The 21661-nt window shown below is 60.7% G+C and overlaps 1 protein-coding gene across 2 annotated transcripts in view; it reads right to left on the bottom strand.

Annotated features, from left to right (window-relative positions):
- The window catches only part of CHID1 (chitinase domain containing 1), a 27721-nt gene extending 6706 nt beyond the window's left edge, over nucleotides 1-21015 (bottom strand). The window contains exons 1-10 of one of the 2 annotated variants that reach the window (XM_040639695.1): nucleotides 20875-21014; nucleotides 12559-12712; nucleotides 11918-12067; nucleotides 11531-11663; nucleotides 10873-10917; nucleotides 10289-10395; nucleotides 9877-9938; nucleotides 6695-6787; nucleotides 1781-1882; nucleotides 1039-1194 (exon numbers count right to left, since the gene is read on the bottom strand). In XM_040639695.1, the coding sequence (XP_040495629.1) occupies nucleotides 1039-1194; nucleotides 1781-1882; nucleotides 6695-6787; nucleotides 9877-9938; nucleotides 10289-10395; nucleotides 10873-10917; nucleotides 11531-11663; nucleotides 11918-12067; nucleotides 12559-12669 (959 nt within the window). In that variant the 5' untranslated portion in view covers nucleotides 12670-12712; nucleotides 20875-21014. Of the gene's footprint in view, nucleotides 1-1038; nucleotides 1195-1780; nucleotides 1883-6694; nucleotides 6788-9876; nucleotides 9939-10288; nucleotides 10396-10872; nucleotides 10918-11530; nucleotides 11664-11917; nucleotides 12068-12558; nucleotides 12713-20874 lie in introns of both variants that reach the window. The other variant, XM_040639696.1, reaches the window with a different exon arrangement.
- Nucleotides 21016-21661: the final 646 nt, after the last annotated feature.

Genomic DNA, 21661 nt, shown 5'->3' with positions numbered 1-21661 from the left:
CACAAGTACGGCAGGCTGCAACAGGCGCGCACCCAGGTCACAGCATCTGAACCCAATCCCCACCGACAGGAAGGTGCTCCAGAAGAGCGGCCGGCTCACGTGGTTTCCAGACGCCCCAAACGAAGGTGAAGATTTGGGATCGCAGAAACACCCAACACCCAATGAGGCAAAACGCACAACGTCTGGCGTCCAACCCAGGAGCACAGGTCTGCAGAGCTCCGGCCAGACAGGAGCTCGGGACGAGAGCCACCAGCTGCCCGACCCAGGGCGGGTCTGCCTCAGGGCACAGCTGTCGCAGCCGAGCCCACACGTGCAAAGAGCAGGAAACACGGAGGAGGACACCCGACACGAACTTCTGGACGTGAGCCCCACAACAGGTGAGCGGGAAAGGCGGGGAGGGGACAGCTCACGAAACACAGGCACAGAACACCAGTGAAAACCGGGCCAGAGAGAAAAAGACACGAGAACCAGCGGGCGGGACGAGCCGACTGGCCTGACACCCAGATTTGAGGGCCCGAAAAAGAAAAGAGAAAGAAAGGGATAGAAAAAAACATTTGAAGAAACTAGCCAAAATTTTCCAAAGTTCATGAAAGTATAAACACACGGGTCCCAAAAGCTCAATGAAAACCAAGCTCAAAACACATAAAGAAACCATACAAGGGGACACCTGAACCAAACCGCGCCGGGCTCCGTGTCGTTGGACAGGTCGCAGCAGGAAGACGGAGACAGGACAGCCTAGTACTACACACTCAGCAAAAGCATCTTCCAAAAAATCAATGCCAAATGAGGCTGAAAGCGTCTGCGACCAGCAGAACCGAAAGGGAGAGACACAAGCGGCCCCGCAGGCGGGACACGACCCCACGCGGGTGTGGGTGTGCGCCGGAACCAAGGGCTTCCCGGGCCAGCCCCACTGGCCACTCGGACGGTCCGCACACCTGCAGATGGGGCAGAGCCTCAAGGGGTGTCCCCCAACCCGACGTGGCTCTAAGCCACCACCCCTGGGAGATGCGCAGAGCCGCGGGACAGCGGGGGCCTCACCTGGCCCCGACGACGGGCTCGCGTGCGTCCCTGGAGGCCGCATAGTCCGTGCCGTAGAGGTTGAGCCCCAGGAGGATCTTGCTGCGCCACCTGGACTTGGGGTCCAGGACCTGGACACAGGCTCGGACCCAGGACAACGGTGCGTTGGGGCCAGGCCTGCGGGGGCAAGGGAGGAGGGGTCTCAGCAGCAGCCAGAGGCCTCCTGCCACGTCCCGTGGGTACCCCGGGCTGCGACAGCGGGCTGTGCGCAGGGGGAAGGAGGGCGGCGGACACCAGGCCTCCCGCGCTGCCTTCTAGCTGGACCCGGGCCTCTGCGGTGGACACAGGCAGCAGTGGGCAGCACTGTGACACTGCCCACACCCGAGGCTCCCTTGGAGGCAGCGATCCCACCCACAGGAGCACCTTCTCCTTGGCAACAAGGCAGGCCCAGTGCCAGCGGCCACTGTACTGCCAGAGATGGACACCCCGGGATGGGGTTCCCATGAGGAGACATCTCTGCCCTCTGTCACATGCCCTGGAAATACGAAGGCTGCCCAGTGCAAGGGCAACTGTGGGCTTCAGGGGAAAAGGGACCAGGCCCCCCGTGTCCCTGGAACCGAGAGCTGACGGCAGTGCAGCCCCAAGGACGCTGGTGGCAAACCAGGCCTTGCCCTGCTGCCCATCCAGTGTCTGGGCCCAGAGGAGCCATGTATATCTGTGCCAAGTCATGGAACCCACTGGGCCCCTTGGTGCCCACACTCACTGCTGTGCTGTGGGGTAGTCGTAGGTCATGAGGCTGAAACCGTCCAGCACGGGGGCCAGCTGCTCGAACTCCTTGTGTGTGAACATGCCCAGCTGGTCAGTCCTGCAAAAAGATATGCATGACTAGCACTGCCCCTCTCACAGCCCGGCCGGCCCTGTCCCCAGCTGGCACCTGAGTCCACCTGAGGTCTGAGCAAGCTGGCTGTGAGGGCCCCCAGACCACGCCCCTTCCTCCCTCCACGCTGACAGGGCTGCAGGTCACTTTCCCTGGAAAGTAACTTGTCACTCAGTTACAGGGCACAATCCGTGGCGAAGTCAGGGCCACATTCCAAGAGCAGGGATGGGCTGAGGCCAGGAGACCGAGCCCAATGTTGGCAGTCAAGCAAAGGCTCATTTCTCTCCCTGTCCCTGCCCTCCCCACCACGCATCCAAGGCCGAGATCAGCCTTTCTCTGAGATGGCCCCATTCCCACAGGTGGTCCCACCTGCTGGCCTGTCTGCTCTGCCTGCAGTAACCCCTGAGTGCCAGATCCCCGGGGGGACTCTCCACATGTGAGTAAAAACAGGACCCTGGGCAAGTGTGTCCCACTGCAGGGGCCTCAGAGGTGGTCATCCACTCCATGGGACCCGGGTGCAGCCCCACTCCAGCCCAGAGGAGAGCCTCTCCAGTTGCCTTCGGGGGGGCAGCCAGCACGCCAGGCCCAGGCCCCCCAGAAACACGGGGCACCCACAGGACCTGAAGATAGGCAACGCCAGCAGACAATGGCCTCATGATCCCAACTCCGTGCTGAGCATCGGACACAACCAGGTGCTCAAGGACACATCTGGGGGCGGACATTTGCTGGGCCAGGACACCCATACTCCCTGATGAGGACAAGCCCCCCAGAGCAGGCCGGAAGATGCCAGGCCCCAGCAGAAAGATGGGCCACAGGTGGCTGTACGAACACATCTTGTACCCTCTAGACCTCGGCCCTGGCGAGCCACAAGAACAGTGGGCACACTGGCTCTAGGAAACTGCTTCCCATTTCAAAGGCTCACCCATCTCCAGGTGGGACGTTCACGTAAGAACCCAGACACCTAGGCCCTGCCATTGCTGGACTCAGTGGCTCAGGAGGGGAAGCAGGGCTGTGGGCGGCAGTGTGGCAGTCTCGTGGGGAGAGCATCCCTTAGTCCCACGTCTTGGTCCCTGAAGAGCCTGGCAGCTTCTGCAGAACATGTGGTGCCAGACACCTTCCCTACTCAGCTGGGAGAGGGGACCCCACGCAGGGTCTTGGAAGGGCCAGGACTGGGTGTGAAGGAAAGGCCAGCCGGGGGTGGGACTCAGGCAGGCATGGGGCTTCAGGAAATGAGCTGGGGAGAGGTCCCCAGGAGGTGCACTAGCAAACCCGCTCTACGAGGCAGAGGCCTCCCTTTTCCAGGCCTGCCGGTGCTTGGAGCAGACACTCCTGATGACGGCCATGGGGGTCGGGGAGGTTAGTTTTTCGAGGCCCTTCTCCCGTTAATACCCTGCCCTGAGAAGCTCACAGTTTAGGGAGGACTGCTGAAGTCTGGACCAGGCTCACGTCAGACAAGACTCCTTGAGCCTCTCCTCCTTCGCGAATTTCAGTGGCTGCCCTGTCAGCGGCGATTTCCGCTTTGTGGAGTCTGTCCCACAGTCCTACCCTCCCCTGTGCCCCCCACACCCTTCCTGGGGCATCCAGGTCTTCAGGGCCCCTCCTCCATACGGGGCACCAGCCTCCTGCCACGAGCAGGGCTCCCACACTCTCCTGCTGGGATGGCCCTAGTCGGCCAGATACTTTTCGCCGAGTCACCTTCTTTCCAGCCATGGGCATCCCTCCCTTCTAGAAGGCTGGGCAGCCACGCATGCCCCTCTACCGAGACCCCACAGCTGCCAGAGTGGGGAAGGACACTCCAGGTGCGGCTGGCAATGTCCTGCAGCCCCGGCCTCCCTCCCCAGGTGGCCAGATGGCACACATGCAGTGTGGCCTCTACGTCTAGACGGTTCTTCCTATACACCGAGCAGGCTGGCCTGGGCAGGGTGGGGCCCTGCAGCCCACCACCCCCCTCGGGGGTCTGTCTTCCCCTCAACCTTCTTCTTGGCACCCCCCAGCCTGTGTGCCTCCAGGGCTCCCACCCTCCCCAGGACTCCCAACTCTCTGCCCTTGGCCCCTGCTTCACCCCCACATGGTGGTGCCTCCCTCCTCCATCACCCTGATTGTCTGCCATGTCTGGGGCTCAGCCCCACTGATGCAGTCGCCCCAACCTGCTGGGGACCCCACCTCTCATGGTGCCGACTGGTCTCTTCCCCAGAGAGGATCCTGTCCCGTCTCCCTAGTCCCCTGTGGCCACATGCTTGTAGCTTGACGTCGCACCCCTTCTCCTCTGCTGTCTTCCCCCAGACACCACAGATGGGCCACCTATTGGTGGTAAACCCCAAGTCCTACCCCTGACCAGCCCTCCCGCGGCCAACCGTCCTGGGGGTCAGGACAGGCTCGGTGCATGGCCACTGGCCCCTGCCACCAGCCACAGGGCCGCCCCCACAGCATGTGGCCCCCGATGGTGGGTGGAAGGCAGGTGTCCCCGACCATACTCTTGCTATCAGGGAACCCATGTCTGCTCCCCACAGGCCTGGTCGCCCAAGCCCCTGACAGCCTCTTGCTGGCTCAACCCCGTGGCTCCCCCTCCACCGGGAGCTAGAGTCTCCATCTGTGCGAAGCTGAGTAGAGGCTCCAGAGCGCCAGGTCCACTGGAGACAGGGCTGTGACCTTGGGGGCAGGGCTCAAGGTCAGCATGGTACCTGAGCTGCCAGTCCCAGACACAGGTCCCCAGCAGAGAAAAGGCACCGCACGCTGTTCAGTGCGCCGGCAGCCAGCCTTTGTGAGGTGAACGAGGAGCGCGAGAACGTCTCACTGCAGGAAACGCCAAGAAGGGGCGTTTAATGGGCTTGTTGTTGGGGAGCCCTAAGCGTGGGGGGGGGCGGTCAATGTCGTCAATGAGATGAGCTCCTGCAGGGCACCGCCAGCCAGAGCGTCAGGGGACACACTGGGACAGCACAGCACAGGCCCACACCCCCAACTGCGGGTGGGCGGCACACAGCCAGGTCTCCAGGAGGGGCTGGCCCGGCCATGTCCACAGCCCATCGCACCTAGAACCCACACCCTCAGCCCTGACCACACTGGCCATGGTCACCCCCACCCCCGGACATCCCCCTTCAGGCTGCCTTAGGAGGACGATTCCTCCCTTGGCTGCAGGGTGGGGGCGGGCCGTCTACTTCCTGCCTAGGTGCCAGGAGCTCAGGGTAAGCACCCCCGGGCACGGATACACCCTTACCCTTGCAGGCCAGGCCCAGGGGGCAGCCCTGAGGGGCGTCCAGCCCCCGTACCCTCCCACACTCTCCAGCACATCCTCTGCACCCCTGTGCTATGCACGCGCCAGAAGCTGCTAGGCTCCGTGGAGCGGGCTGCAGGCGGGCACTCTGGCCTGGCCTGCGCAGCACCAGCTCTCAGCCTGAGGAGACGCCCCCGGCCCCTGAGGAGCTTACCCCCACTGAGAGCGCCTCCTGCACCCATCCCACAGATGGCTCCTGACCACAAAGAATGACAGGGTCTCGACCCGGCCGAGCACTCCCTGTTCCCCAAGCCACCCACAAAAACTGGGAGACCCAGGAAATGGGCGCCAAGTGCTGTAGCCAAACCCACAGGCTCTAGAGGGTCCGCCCCTCGGCCTTCCAAGAAAAGCTCCTCTTCCAGTGCCAGCCCCAGCTCTAAGCTCAGGCAGCCACGACAGCCCCTGCCCTGGGAGCAGCAGGTCCCCACTGGAGCCAGCCTCAGGACACACGCACACCCCACACGCACTCAGCAATGTGCACACATACATACGTCTGTACATGCGGGATGAAGGACAGACAGGTGGGGCTCTGGCTGGGTTCCCTCCTGGGTTGAGCAGAACCCGCCCTGCTCCAGAAGGTAGGTGCTGGCCTGTCGGACCCTCCCACCCACAGGGGACTGAGGACCTTGAAAGTGTGAGGAGAAAACTCAGATAGCAGGCTGATGCCCAGGTAATGCAAAGGGTACGGGGGAGCACAGACCACAGCCCCTGATGGCACGCAGTGCAGACTGTGGGGCATGAAGGCCGGGCAGGCGCTGTCCCCAGGGAGCATCTGTCACAGCTGCCGGAGAGCCCTGCAGGCTCCGTGTGCCAACTGGCGCTTCTGTGAGCCCGTCAGCCTGTGAACCACGGCTGGACATCACAGCCCCAGAGGCTCACCCATGCTGCTCCACTAACCGGCACACCATCCTACTGCCTGCCCCTCAACAGGGTGGGCCAGCTGCTTCCTCCTGGGGCAGCGGGTGGGAGCCCAGTGCGCATCTGTGGGCCAAGGGGCTGGGCTGGCAAAGGCCAAGCAGAGCCCCCTTTGGTCCTACCCAGACCTCTGTGACAACAGATCTGAGCATCCATGGTGCCTAGCACTGGGCGACACCCTGGGCAGAGGGGACACGGCTCCAACAACGAGGGCCTGCGCTGCTTGGCCTCCCTGTCCCCTGGGTTCCAGAAGGGCTGCCTCACTGGTTTGGGAAGGGTGAACAGCCAGGCTGGGGAAGGAGGTGGCATGACCACACAGCCCTGACCTCCCAAGGACGCGGCAGGTGCGGATTCCCTAAAGCTCTGCGCTGTAGTGAGGTTCCAGGGCTGCCCCACTGAGAGTGGAAGCATCTAGAAGACACAGCCCCTCAAATTCAGGAACTTCTAACATCTTCAGTGCTCGGATGGAAGGTGCAGCCTTCCGCTGCTGACATGTGGGGATGCGCTGCCGTGGCTGACATGGGTCCCCAGCCCCAGCTCCCGTGGCATCTACCCACCCAGGGCTGCTACGGGGTGGGAAGGAGCTGCCCGCTGCCAGCGAGCATGGCACTTACCCAGGAGTGACAGCCGGTGGGATGACCAGGATGGCCAGCAGCCGGGCCTGGTGCAGGGCCTCCGCCAGGTGGGTGAGCATGTGGATGAGGCCCCTGCAAAGAGCCAGGAGAGCAACAGGAAGTCCAGGGCCCTGACCCTGACCCGCTACAGGGCAGACGCCCCTTCACGGGCATTTTCTGCCCTGGGGGCTCCAGTGCGGCTCTGCGCCCTGCAGACACTTGAGCACTGGGGCAGGCCAGCAGGTCCCGCGGGGGTCCCCCTCCACTGAAACTGGGCCCGCTCAGAACTTGGCTGGTCTCTGTCCTTCCTTGCTCAGGGTCACCCTGAGAACGGCATGGGGAACGAAGGGGCATCTGGGCAGCACCCCATCACCTCTGGACTCTCCCAGACACACAGCCTGGCCGGGGGTGAGGAAGGACCGACACGTGCCCAGCACACTGACCTGCTGGTGGCTGGGTCAGCCCAGGCCACGAAACACCACTTGACCTACTGGGCGTCACACAGCACCTGAGAGGTGCCCCAGGACCAGAATAGCGAGAGCAGCTCCATCAACCAGGCCTTGTGCTAAGGGGGAGTCCCAGCCTAGCGCCCCAAACCACTGGCCTCAACCACCTAGGCCCCTCATGGGGCCACTCCCAGCCTGGAAATTACCCAGACACAGCTGTCTGTCTCAGCCCTAGGCAGGGAGCATCCTCGGCCCTGGACACACAGAAGGAACACCTGTGGGTGGGCATCAGGTGTGACTCTCCACTTGTGCCTGGACATGTCTCAGCAGGAAGTGGGCCACCAGGTGGGCGACAGAGGGAGCTGGAGTCATGGGCTCCTCTGGCCCCCAGAGGCATGGCACGTATGGCCAGCGGAATGGAGACTAACCTGGCTCCAGGCAGCACCTGCGAGCACCTGTCAGGCACCCCCATCTGCCTCATGTCACGCAGCGAGGACCGCCAAGTGACCGGTGCCCAGGAGCCCTGCAGCCCCAGGAGCCGCGCTGTGTTCGGTCTGGCCTGGGCCCCGCCTGCGGAGCACGGTGACCCCTCACGCACAGTGCAGATCGGAGGGGCATAGGCACTGTGACTCTCACCAGCAGGGATGGTGGGGCTGTCCTGGCTACCCGTGCACAGCCGGCTCATGGGGCCCAGTGCCCACCCCCAGGCCCCATTCCACACAGGTGCGCAGAGGACAGGTGCAGCCCCAGCTGTCCTGACGAGAAGGGGCTGGGTACTGACCGCTGGAGCGCGGCTCAGTGGGAGTGAGCACTGGCGCTGCGGAGTCTCTCCTGCGAGGCGGCGGGGCTGTGGTCAAGCCCTTGGGGAGCACACGCCCCTATCCACTCTGCCAATAGCTGTCATGGTGCCTACAGCACCATCACTGTCACTGGCTTTCCTGGCCTTCTGGACAGCCGTAGGACTGCATCTCTGTGAGAAGGGAAGGGTGGTCTTGTGCCCCTGGGGCAGCACCTACCAGCTGGGAACCTGGGGTCACCTGTGTGCCCTGGGCACGCATGGAGGGGACCGGGCCACTCACTAGAGCTGGGCACCATCCCTGCTGCTCCAATGCTCAGACCACCTGCTCCTCCCCAGAGGACTTCTGTGGGAGGGAGGCCTGGAGGACCCGGAGTTCAGGGAGTCAAGGCGATGCTGTGCCATTGTCCTCACCACACCATACAGGCCAGATGCCCCACAGCATTTGCCCACAACGGCCTTTCCAGGCTGACTTCTGCAGAAGGAAACAGCCCTCGGACACCTCATCAGATGCCCCAGTGAGAGTGATGGGGGGCGGGGGGGGGGGGGGGGGGGGACGGCGTCGAGAAACGTTCCTATCATGCCTCGCAGCAGCCAGGCCCATTCCGTCCTGGGAGATGGCTCCCACATAGCAATGTGCCCAGAGCCGTCTGCCATACTGGATGCTCTCTGCCCCCACTCCACCTGGCCCCTGACTGCCCTGCTGGCCGCCCCCTCATCACGCAGCTGCGGCTCAGGTAAACGCCCACCCCCTGCAGAGAGCTGGGGCAGAATGAAGCTGCCTGGTGAGAAGCTGCAGGGGAAGGTCTCCGGCTCCACATCCAGAAGGTGCTGGAAGGTCATTTTGTCAGGGCTGTTGCCTGGGAGGAGAGGTGAGGAGGGTCTCTCTGCCAAGAGCCAGGACTCCTGGCACACTGGCCCTGTACCAGCTCCTGACAGACACAGGAAGACCCCCAACGTGGCTTGCACGATCTTTACCCATCCACCCCCACAAAGTGGGCCTCAGGGCCCTCCCAGGGCTAGGGGCTTGGGCCCAAGTGCGGAGGGAGCCACGGCTGCCCAGACAGGCCAGCCCCTCCAACCCTGGGCAGGGAGCCCCCAGGCATGCCTGGCTGTAGGCACAGATGCCTTCCACCCGCACTCGGAGACAGGAGACCTGCTTGGGGACGCTGCCTCTGAGTGGGCAGAGAGTGACATGCAGCTGCAAGAGGACAGAAGGCAGTGCTCCCTGCTGGGACAGGCAGGCAGGGAGAAGCAAGGGGGAGGGCGGCTCAGGCTTTGAGCTGGGACTCCTTCAGGCAGGAAAGGGAGGGGATGGCTAGTTCTAGAACCAGTGGTAGCTGGCTGCCAGGCTCCGCTGCCCCCGCACCCTGTGGGTTACACCACCGCTCTGCCACGCGAACCCCGAGACACCCTGCTCAGGAGAGCTCGGTACCCGCTTGGTCCTTTGTGGGGCTGACCCCCCATGTCCCTGACAGAAGTGGGGAGTGGCTGCTGCAGGTGACACCTGACCACTCCCACCTTGCCTGGTCACTCTGGTCACAGGCAGTGTGGGTGCCACCGCAAGGGGAGGGGCGGCTGACTCTTGTCCTAGATGATTCCGTGGACGCACTCAGCAGACCTCTTCTCAGCAGAGGAGCTCCTGCTCACGTCCAAACCTGACCCTGCTATCACCACCTGGGCCGCAGGTCTCTCCCAGGGCATTGCGGGGAGACGCTTGTTACACTCCCTTCACCACCCGCGCAGGCATCCAGGCTGGCAAAGCAGCAGCGCGGTCAGAGCCGGACACTGGCTCTTGGCTGCTTCGAGGTGCCGTCCCTGCCCCCGGGTGTAGAAGGGGGAAGAAGGCCCTCCCCACGATGGCCTTCCCTCAGCCCTTCCTCCAACCTCCTCCAGGACGCCGTGGGGGGAGGGGCAGGAAGAGCACAGAGCCCACTCACACATGTTTCTGGCCCAGCAGCTGGCTCCAGACCTCCACCACGAAGCCGTCAAAGTGCTGGCTCTGAAAGGCATGGGGCAGGTGAGGAGGGTCTGATGACCCAGGAGGGGTGGGTGGGAAGGCAACACAGACCAGCCACCGCCACCCACGCAGTGAGGTCACAGCAGGCCCTGAAGCCGCTCTTTGAAGGGGGCAGTGTGGCGGTCCTCACAGGAGCCAGGAGCAGAGGGGCTCAGTCTCGTGTGTCCGACACTCACGTGCCTCTCCAACCCCAACCCCTGGGGGCCTGAAGGGCCAGGAGGGCAGTGGGCAGCCGGGTACCGCCCAAGGGAAGCCTCCCCACCTGAGGACCTCTGTGGTCAAGAGGAAGCCTAGGGCAACCCGTGCTGACCCCATGCAGTGCCAGGCCTCACCTTGGCCACCTGGACCATGGTCTTGCCAAGCTCTTCTATCTCGTCCTCGCTGTCCAAGACATTCCGGAAGTCCTCATGAGTCCAGTCCTCAAACAGGAGTCGGGGCACTTGGGGAATAGACCCACATGGGGACTGTGACCCCTCCGTACTTGGCCCACCCTCAGGGCAGCCCTTGGCCACCACAGCAGAGTGACCACACAGCTGAGCACCCACATGGCCTGGCCAGGGAGCGGCATCGGGTAACGCCGACCTCTTTTCCCCCTCACACACCAAGTTTCCGAGTGCCCAGACCCCAGCTCTGCCAGCCCACCACTGCCTGGCTCCTGCTGGACGTCTTCCACCTTGATCAGTCCCCACCTGGCCCCAGCCCCCGTGGCTCCTGTCCGCTGTCACCTGTTCGCTCGCTCCAATCCCCAGACCCTGCTAATCCTGCTGTACTTTGGGAACACCCTTGCCAGCGGGGAGCTCCAGGACTGGGCAGGGTAGGGCTGGCATCACTCTCAGCCTGGTCCTGCCAGGGCCTCCACCTCACACATGTGGCTTAAGGGCTGGGTGCCCTGACAGCCCAGGCCCACTGGACTTACCTATACGTAAGCCCTTGGCCTGCTTTCTGACTGCCCGCATCCACCCTGTGGGACGGGAGAGGACAGTCAATGCAGGGACCCAGCTCACCCCCAAGGAAGGAAACATTGGGGCCCCTGCAATGAAGTGCGGAGGGGAGGCAGCAGGAGGGAATCTGTGGGTCCAGCCCTGTCCTCCTAGGGACAAAGTGGTGGCATTGGCCCCATCTAGAGAAAAGTGGCCTCCAAGGGGGCTAGGAGTGTTTCTTGGAGCTAAAGGGTGCCTGAGGGCCAGATCCCAGTGCTGCCCAACCTGTGGCCTCTGACACTGTGCTCCCAGCACTGAGGGATGGCTTCAGGTCTCAGAACACCACAACTAGCTAACACGCTCTCTTTCCAAACCCAAAAGGGGGACAGCTATGTGAACTTGGGTGTGTGCTCACAGAGGTGGCTGCCAAGACAGCCAGGCCCTCTGGACACCTCCTCTCTGGACCCTGTGTACAAACTGCCAAGGGGGACAGGGTTTGGGCCAATGGCAGACAGTCTCACACTTGTGCACACACACTCAGCTACACACAAACTCCCAGACAGAGTTGCACCCTCACACTCACATGCATGCAGTCATGCACTCACACCCTTCTGGGCCCTCAGGACGGGCACAGATGGGCAGCAACATGAGAACCTTGGTCCACGTCGTGAAGGCCTGTGACCTCAAACATCTCCCGACCCCGCCGCTTCAGCTGCAGCCACACGGGCGAGATCTGCGTGAACTTGCCCCCGAAGACCTTTGCAACATCGTAGCCATGGCTGTTCCACTGGCAGAAAATGGAGAACAGGTAAGCACACTTGGAGCCGGGGACAGAGGGTCCTAGAGCCACCTCTAGACCGAGACACCACAGGACCACCTGTGCCATGCAGGACAAGACCCCAGAAAACCCTTGGGATGGCTGTCACTTCTTTGGGAGGGCTCTCTCCCTGGGGACCTACACAGCCGCAGCCCCGGGAGGTGAGGACTCCAGGGGCGGCCTTGCCCTTGGGACCTCCCTATCCGCCCCAGGGCCTGGCTTACTGGAGTGACGTAGCCCAGGACGTCCCCAGCAAAGTGCTTCTCCCGGGCCTTCGCTGAGCAATAGCTACGATGCTCCAGGACCACATCCTCAGCCCTAAGGTCCGTCACCACCAGACCCCGGTCTTGCACAGGCTTCTCTGAAAACTGAGTCTGAAATAACAGCAACAGGACAAAGTGGTCAGGGCCTGCCGTCCACACGCAGGACGCAGGACCCCGAGGAACAGCAATGGCCCTCAGATCAGCCAGGCACTGTGTCCTGGGATCAACATGGTGCCACTCACCAGAGACCACAGGGAAAGGCCCACCCTTGAGGAGCTGACAGTCCCTGAGGACTCACTCTTCCATCCCAGAAAAACGGCATAAAGGCATGGCATGTCTCTTCTCTGATCCACTCGACCCCTGCAAATATCATAGAACTCCACAAGGCAGGACAAGAGTGTGGCCATGGGAAGAAGCAGAGGTGGGGTGAGGGCCAAAATCGGGGCCAGTGGGGGTGGGCACACCCTCAGCCCCATCGCCAGAAGCTGTTCCCTCTCAGGCCATCGGCTACAGCCCTGGGCAGTACCACAGAGCGCTGCATCACAGGCCACAACACGTGACTCCAGGGGGCGGGAAGAGGCCAGTTCCCACAACATCCCTACCTTCTCCAGCAGCGTCTTGGAGGCGGCCTTTTTGGCATCGGACTTTGACAGAGTAGTGTGAACGGAGCTGCAGGCCAGAGCGAGCCAGAGCGTGCTGAGCAGCGTCCTCATGGTGGGAGTATCACAGTGCGGTCCAACCGCGGGGGCCAGGGGGCTGTACAGAGAGCAGAGCACACATGACCCCCAGCAGTGTAGGGTGTCCCCTCTGCCAAATGGAGCACCTCCTAGGGCCTGGGTCCTCATGGCACTGGCCTGGGCACTGGACCCAGGACAGAGCCCTACCCTGGGCCAGCCCTAGTGGCCGGCCCAGTCTCCAGCACTGCTGGGCCCCTCGTTCCTCAGATGCCCGGAAAGGGCCTCCTTGCTGCTAGTCGGAAAGCCTTCCCCCCCAGCTCAGGGCTGCCCTGTCTATGGGTGCCATCTAGGAAAATGGTGGCTGCCCCCAACAACCCAAAAAAACCCAGGCTACTGGAGGGCTTAAGTGTAATACAGCAGTGCCATGGAAAGGACTAGAAGAAAATACAGGTGCCTGCTTCTGTAAACTCAGGGCAGAGAAAGCCCTTCCAAGTACGTCAGCAGTGTGGAGGTCAGGGAAGAACACGCCAATGGAATTTATTATCTAGAAATGTGACACTTTAGGGGCGCCTGGGCGGTTCAGTTGGTGAAGCATCTGCCTTTGGCTCAGTTCATGGTCTTGGGGTTCTGGGACTGAGCCCATGTTGGGCTCCCTGCTCAGTGGGGAGTCTGCTTGTCCCTCTCCCTCTGCTCCTCATCCCCACTTGTGCACGCTCTCTCTCTTGCTCTGCTCTCTCTCTCAAATAAATATATACATACATAAATAAATAAAATCTTAAAAAAAGAAAGAAATGTGACACTTAAGGGGCGCCTGGGTGGCTCAGTTGGTTAAGTGGCTACCTTTGGCTCAGGTCATGATCTGATCTGATCTCAGGTCCTGGGATTGAGCCCAGCATCGGGCTCCCTGCTTGGGGGGGGAGGGGGTGCGGTTGGGGAGCCTAATTCTACCTCTCCCTCTGCTTGCCGCTTCCCCTGCTTGTGCTCTGTCAAAGAAATAAAATCTTAAAAAAAAAAAAAGGAAACGTGACACTTTCATTTAGGAAACAGAAAAGCAAATTTAAAGAAATACTAAACCAGAAAAAAAATAATTAGAACGTACTTCACAAAGCATTCCTACCCATTATCTATTCATAATGAGCAAAGAACTCTTACGAATCAAGAATAAGAGGCTCCAGTAAAAAAAAAAAATGCCCCACTACAAAAATACAGGAAATGAAGAGGTGTAGTCATACCTCTTAGTACACAAAACCCCAAACTCTGTAACACACAGGTGCCCCATACAGACAGGCTATCACAGATACCCTGTAAAGCCAGCCAGGCATACCCCATAATAGATACCCCATAATAAAGATACTGTGTAATACAGACACATTGTAACATAGAGATATGCCATAATGCAGAAGTACCCCATGTTATACACGCCCAAGATACAGAGACGCCTGTAATACACGGAGATGCCCTGGAGTACACAGAGACACCCCGGAATACACAGAGATCCCCTGGAATATGCAGAGACACCCTGGAATATACGGAGATCCCCTGGAATACACAGAGATGCCCTGGAATATGCAGAGATCCCCTGGAATACGCAGAAGCGCCCTGGAATACACAGAGATCCCCTGGAATACACAGAGACACCCCAGAATACACAGAGATCCCCCAGAATATACAGAGATCCCCCGGAATATGCAGAGACGCCCTGCAATATACGGAGATCCCCTGGAATACACAGAGATGCCCTGGAATATGCAGAGATCCCCTGGAATACGCAGAAGCGCCCTGGAATACACAGAGATCCCCTGGAATACACAGAGATCCCCTGAAATATGCACAGGTGCCGTGGAATGTGCAGAGATCTCCTGGAATACGCAGAGACGCCCTGGAATACACAGAGATGCCCTGGAATACACAGAGATCCCCTGGAATATGCAGAGATCCCCTGGAATACACAGAGATCCCCCAGAATACACACAGACATCCTGGAATACACACAGATCCCCTGGAACACGCAGAGGTGCCCTGGAATATGCAGAGATCCCCTGGAATACAAAGAGATACTCTGAAATACGCAGAGATAGCCTGGAATACACAGAGATGCCCTGGAATAGGCAGAGATCCCCTGAAATACGCAGAGATGCCCCGGAATATGCAGAGATCCCCTGGAATACACAGAGATCCCCTGACATACGCAGAGGTACCCTGGAATATGCAGAGATCCCCTGGAATACGCAGAGACACCCTGGAATACGCAGAGACACCCTGGAATACGAAGAGATCCCCTGGAATACGCAGAGACGCTCTGGAATACACATAGATCCCCTGGAATACGCAGAGATCCCCCGGAATACGCAGAGATCCCCTGGAATATTCAGAGACGCCCTGGAATATGCAGAGACACCCTGGAATACACAGAGGCGCTCTGGAATATGCAGAGATCCCCTGGAATACGCCGAGATCTCCTGGAATAGGCAGAGACGCCCTGGAATATACAGAGATCACCTGGAATACACAGAGGCGCCCTGGAATACACAGAGGCGCTCTGGAATACGCAGAGATCCCCTGGAATATGCCGAGATCTCCTGGAATAGGCAGAGACGCCCTGGAATATACAGAGATTCCCCGGAATACACAGAGATGCCCTGGAATACGCAGAGATCCCCTGGAATAGGCAGAGATGCCCTGGAATACGCAGAGATCTCCTGGAATAGGCAGAGACGCCCTGGAATACACAGAGATCCCCTGGAATACACAGAGGTGCCTTAAGCCCCAGAAATAGCACCTCAGCTTCACCAGCAATTAAAGGAGTAGACACGCAGCATTGGTGAGGACTGAAGAGTACGATGCTGATGGCGTGGACCTGGGGCAGCAACCATTCTCACGAGTTGTTCCTGGGAATTCAATTTGTGAAAATCTTGTGTATAACAATCTAGTCATAAATATACTTTCCAACACGTTTCCCTTCACAAATCACACTTTGGGGGACTTCTGCACTTACGTGGAGAACGCAGGAGAAGGTTCATCACAGCACCGTTTAAATAGAATGACGCACACTTCGGTACGCTGGAGTATGGACAGGCGCTACATGCTCACCGTGCACTGGTCAGTGCAAATGCTACAAAATGCGCACATGCAAAAGGACCCCAGCTTTATTGAAGAATTCCTATGTGTATACACACCTACAGAGAAAACTACATCAAGGGCGATGCTAAAAAGTAAATGAGGAGGCTATCTGGACTGCTGATCATTCTGTATTCTTGGCTTTAGCTCTATTTTCTGGCTTTCCCGCACTGGACTATTATGAGCCTGCAGGTCTCTTTTAGGTTCTGCCCCCACCCCCTCTCCCCCAGCAATTCTGCCTCCTTGCTTTCACTCTCTGGGTAGCCAAGTAACAAGCAGGCCCAGGCTGGCTCTAGTCCTTAATGAGGCTTTAAGGTGTGCAAGTGTGTTGGTCCACAGACTCACGGCCCCGGTGGACTGCCCCCTCCAGACCAGATAAGGAGCCACTTGGTGGCAGAGCCAGAGGAGACCCCACAGGTCCCAGGGTGGGGGGGCAACCTAGCCTCCTGCCCAACAGGCAGGCATGTGGCCTTTCCTCTGGCTATGGGGTCACTAGAGCGCCAGCCAGGCAGGGTAGGCCCTGTCAGGTGCTGATGGAGTCAGGCCCTCAGCAGTGCTCACCCCTTCATCCCTTCCACTCTGTTGACCTCCTGGCCAGGAGCCTGTTTGTACCTCGTCCAAAACCTTCCTCTCCAGCCACTTCCCTTCACAGAGCAGCACGGGTTGCACAGCTTTGGGCTGTCACTTCCCAGGGCAGCTGCCCTCGGCAGCAAGCCTGCAGACTGAGTCTCCTGATACACTCACAGCATACCTGCGCGAGGCCGTGGGAGAATAAAGCCTGGGGTGAGGCGTCCTGGAGGTCCCTCCCCATGAGGCAGGGAGGCACAAAAGGCTGGCCCAAGGGCTTCACAGGAGGACAGAAGGGACAAAGCTGCAAAGGCAACTCTGAAGGGACTGTGAGGAGGGATACAAAGACCCAGGCCCAGACTGCCATCCTCTGTGCCCTCCCCTCCCCAGCAGGCCCTCTCCTGACACTTTTTGGCAAACAGTCCCTGCCCCCTCCCATCTTGTGACCACAGCTCTGATTGGGCTCCCTCAGTCACAACAGAGGGCAGGTGGCACAGAACTCACCTGGTTAGGCTGAGATCGTGGCTGCCAAGCTATGAGGGACTAACTCCAGGAAGCCTGGCCACCAAGAAGCCAGAAAGACACCTGAACAAACATGTTCGCACGAGGGGCTGCAGAGCCAAGAGGACAGCTGTGCAAGCAGGGACAACCGCACCTGCTGGCAGGAGCCACATGGAGTGAGACGGAGGGCCCACTTTGCCAGGCACCCCGACCTTTGACTCCAGCCCTCCGGTTCCACTCCATGACCTCAGTCTCCTCCTCAGCTCCAGGGTGGAGGTCTGGGTTATGGAGGATGGAAGGTATGAGAAACCAAGTGGGAGGGAGGTCCTCAAGCAATCCACAGTGGCCTGGGGTGTGCCCCAGTAGCCTTCTCACCTGCTGTCCATGGCCTGCTGCCCCACCTGCTGCCCACCCACCCAGAAACCCCTCGACCTATGGCTCACCCGTCCCTTGACCTATGATTTCACATTATAGGGAAGGAAGAAAGAGGAAAGGGTAGAGATGGGGCTTGTCTGGGGGAAGGGAGATGGACCCCGCCAGGCTCTGTACACAGTGAAGGGAGCAATGGAGAGAGCCAGACTGAGCTCAAGGCCTGGACTGGCACTGCCACTGACTCTGCCAGTGGCAAGTGCCAGGATGAAGTGCGATGGTATCAGGAGCAGGCTGCTCATGAGTGCTGGGCTACTCCCTGGCTGGCCATGAACTCTCCAGACCGAATGCCTGATACGTGGTGATGAGGACACAGTGTGTGAGCTGCCGTGATATGTGGCGTGCTTGGGCAGCAGGAAGGCCCTTGTCTGGCACCTCCCACAGCTCCCTGCTATGCGGTGGGCCCAGCCATCCTACCCAAGGCCTGTGGGCAAATTCTCCCATGTACTCTGCAGAGCCCCTGCTCTCACGTCAGTTTTTTCCACACACACCAATAACCTCCTTTAGGCAGCACGGGCCCTGCAGAGTGTGGTGTATAGTGACCACTTCATGTCTGTGGTCACCCAGAGGGGCCCTGGGAGGCAGGGGTCTCCAATCTGCTCTAACAACTGAGAGGCCCACTGTTCCAGGGGCTCCAAGCTCGTGGGAGGATGGTTTCAAGTGTGTTGATCAAAGGACAGCAAGTCACAGCAGTAACTTTCAAATGTTTTTTGAGACCCACAGTAAATGTGTCATAGCCCAGTACATGTGTGCATGTGCCACATGTGCATACGCATTTTATGAGTCCACTGAAAGCCGCTTATCAGAGCTAACCATGCTCTGTGATACACTGACAACTTTCCTATTTCATTTTTAAGAAACTGATTTTTAGGGCCACCTGGGTGGCTCAGTGGGTTGAGCATCCAACTCTTGCTTTGGGCTCAGGTCGTGATGTCATCAGGGTCGTGGGATCGAGTCTCCCTGCTCAGCGGCGTGTCTGCGACTCTCCCTCTGCCCCTCCCCCCACATGTGCTTGCCTGCTCACTCCCAAAATGGATGAATCTTAAAAAAAAAAAAAAAAAAAAAGGAAATTGATTTTTACCCGTCAAATTGGTCTCACTATTCAGTAATATGCAGTTTGAGAAATGCTAACCAATGTGCCCTGAGTGTGTCACCAACACGCTGCTGGACCGTGAGTCAACTTTCTGGTTAACAGAGTACGGCTGTTCCCGCATCAAGTGTAATAGTCAGTCACACACATTCTTGCCTTTCAGCACAAATCTTGGAGCCAAGTGCATTCCTAGGTGAGGGGTGAGTGCACTCTGGGAAGTGAAGGCAGTGTGAGAGGCAGGACAAGCACAGCCCTGGTGACATTTATTGACCACGTGCTACACGTCAGGCCCTGGGACACAGGAAGTGGACTAGATCCCGCTCAGAGGTGAAGAAGCTGCAGTGCTTGGCCACGGTGCTACACTAAGTCAACAGAGTGATGGACACAGGACGCCACAGATGGCTCAAGATCCATTTTTGCCACCAACCCATTTGTCCCCTAGCTCTGTGGGAAGCGAGGAGCCGACAAATCACCCTCCAGTGTGGAAAGTCTAGAGCTTTCAAAGCACAAGGCCGAATGAGGAGGGATCCGGCCTAGTGTACCCCAAATGAACACGGAGCCACCTGCCCCGCATTCTGGCTTGGCCTCTGGGGACAGGGTCTCTCTGTCTCATCCACCTGCTCACACCAACCTCAGTCACACACAGTGTGCTGTCACCCTCATTGTCTTCACTCAAGTGCTTATTCTTACTCCCACACTGTCTTGCACAAACTGGCTCTCACACTTCCACTCTCACACCAGTTCTCTCACAGGCCCCCCACGCTCACACCCGCTCTCTCACACCAGCCCCACATGCTCACACCCACTCTCTCACAGGCCCCACACGCTCACACCCGCTCTCTCACACCAGCCCCCCACGCTCGCACCCGCTCTCTCACACCAGCCCCACACGCTCGCACCTGCTCTCTCACAGGCCCCCCACGCTCGCACCCGCTCTCTCACACCAGCCCCACATGCTCGCACCTGCTCTCTCACAGGCCCCCCACGCTAACACCCGCTCTCTCACACCAGCCCCACACGCTCACACCCGCTCTCTCGCACCAGCCCTTTGCCGGCTGCTTTCCGCTCTCTCGCACCAGCCCACACGCTCGCACCCGCTCTCTCGCACCAAGCCCCCCACGCTCGCACCGCTCTGCACCAGCCCCCCACGCTCGCACCAGCTCTGGGCCCCCACACGGCTCGCACCCGGCTCTCTCTCACCAGCCCCACACGCTCGCACCCGCTCTCTCACACCAGCCCCACACGCTCGCACCCGCTCTCACACCAGCCCCACACGCTCGCACCCGCTCTCTCGCACCAGCCCCCACGCTCACACCCACTCTCTCTCCCAGGCCCCCCACGCTCACACCCGCTCTCTCACCTAGCCACACGCTCGCACCCGCTCTCTCACACACACACCAACTACACGCGCTCACCTGCCAGCTCTCTCGCACCAGCCCCACACTGCACCCTGCTCTACAGGCCCCCACGCTCACCACCCGGCTCTCTCCGCACCAGCCCCACGCTCCGCACCCGCTCTCTCTACCCAGGCCCCCACGCTCACACCCGCTCTCTCACACCAGCCCTGCCCATACGCCACACACCTGCTCTCTCACATCGCCCCACACGCTCACACCCGCTCTCTACACCAGCCCCACACGCCTCGCACCCGCCTCTCGCACCAGCCCCCAGCCACACCCATCTCACAGGCCCCCACGCCCACGCTCCGACCCACGCACGCTCTCACACCAGCCCCACACGCGCTGCCTCACAGCCCAGCCTCCCCGCTCTCACTCAGCCCCAGCACGTCGCACCTCGCTCTCTCACAGCCACCCTACAGCTAACACCCGCTCTCTCACACCAGCCCCCCACGCTCACACCCGCTCGTCACCAGGCCCACACGCTCCACCCGCTCCTCGCACCAGCCCCCCACGCTCACACCCGCTCTCACACCAGCCCCACACGCTCACACCCGCTCTCACCCAGCCCCCCACGCTCACACCCGCTCTCACAGGGCCCACACGCTCACACCCGCTCTCTCACACCAGCCCCACACGCTCACACCCGCTCTCTCACACCAGCCCCACACGCTCACACCCGCTCTCTCACACCAGCCCCCCACGCTCACACCCGCTCTCTCACACCAGCCCCACACGCTCGCACCCGCTCTCTCACACCAGCCCCCCACGCTCACACCCGCTCTCTCACACCAGCTCCACACGCTCGCACCCGCTCTCTCACACCAGCTCCACACGCTCGCACCCGCTCTCTCACACCAGCCCCACACGCTCACACTCGCTCTCTCACACCAGCCCCACACGCTCACACCCGCTCTCTCACAGGCCCCACACGCTCACACCCGCTCTCTCACACCAGCCCCACACGCTCACACTCGCACTCTCACATTCGCGCTCCCTCGCGCCGCGCCTCCTGCTCTCACACGCGTCCCCCGCAAGCCCACTTCGCGGCGAGGAACTGAGGCCGTGCGAGGAGGAGGAGGAGCAGGCGCCGAGACGCGGGGCGCGGACGCCACCCCGGCCGGCCACTGCGGGGCTCACCTTCATGTCCCGGAGGCCGGCCGGACCACCCTCGCGCGCGGCCGGAAGACGCTCTCAGGCGCCGCCGGAAGTCCCGCCCCAGAACGCTGGAGCGCCGCCGCCGCCGCGCAGGGCACGCTGGGGTAAGGGCGGGGCCGAAGCCGGGGGCGGGGCCGAACAGGGGCAGAGGGCAGGCACCGGTGTGAGGCGGGGCTGGGGGCGGGGTCAGGGGCAGGTTCTCGCGCGGGGCAGGGAGCAGGGGACAGAGGGCAGGGGGCTCAGGACAGGGCCGGGTTAGGGGCAAGGGGAGGGGGTCAGGGGAAGGGACCGCGGTAGAGGCAGGGGCTGGTGCAGGGCCGGGGGCAGAGAGCGAGGGTAGGGGTCGGGGCTGGCGCTCCTTGGGAGGCTGGGGCCCCAGCCGTGCCGCGAGGCGACCACGCGGTGACCATCGGGAGTCGCCTCTCCCGGCGCCCCTCCTTCCCCTCTGGTGGCCACCCTCCATCCTGGCCCTCCCCGACCTCTCGCACACGTCCCTGAGTAAGCGCGGTTCAGTTCTGCGCCTCAGGCAACGTCCGTGTGGCCCCTGGACATCGAAAACCCCGCGTAGATGAGACCCAGGGCTCTCTGTCCTGCCTCATGGATCTGCGGCACCAAATTGCAGCTCTTACAAGCTGGAGCCCCCGCCCCCCCGCGAGGCAAACAGAACCCCTCCATCTCAGGGCAGGCAAGAGGAGTGGGCACCGTTGGGACTGAACACAACGTGGCCAGCAATTTTCATCACAAGGCATTTTACACTTGATGCACGCTG

The sequence above is a fragment of the Ursus maritimus genome, unplaced genomic scaffold, assembly GCF_017311325.1.
Source record: "Ursus maritimus isolate PB19 unplaced genomic scaffold, ASM1731132v1 scaffold_23, whole genome shotgun sequence".
NCBI lineage: Eukaryota > Metazoa > Chordata > Mammalia > Carnivora > Ursidae > Ursus > Ursus maritimus.
This window is presented reverse-complemented; position numbering and strand designations above follow the sequence as displayed.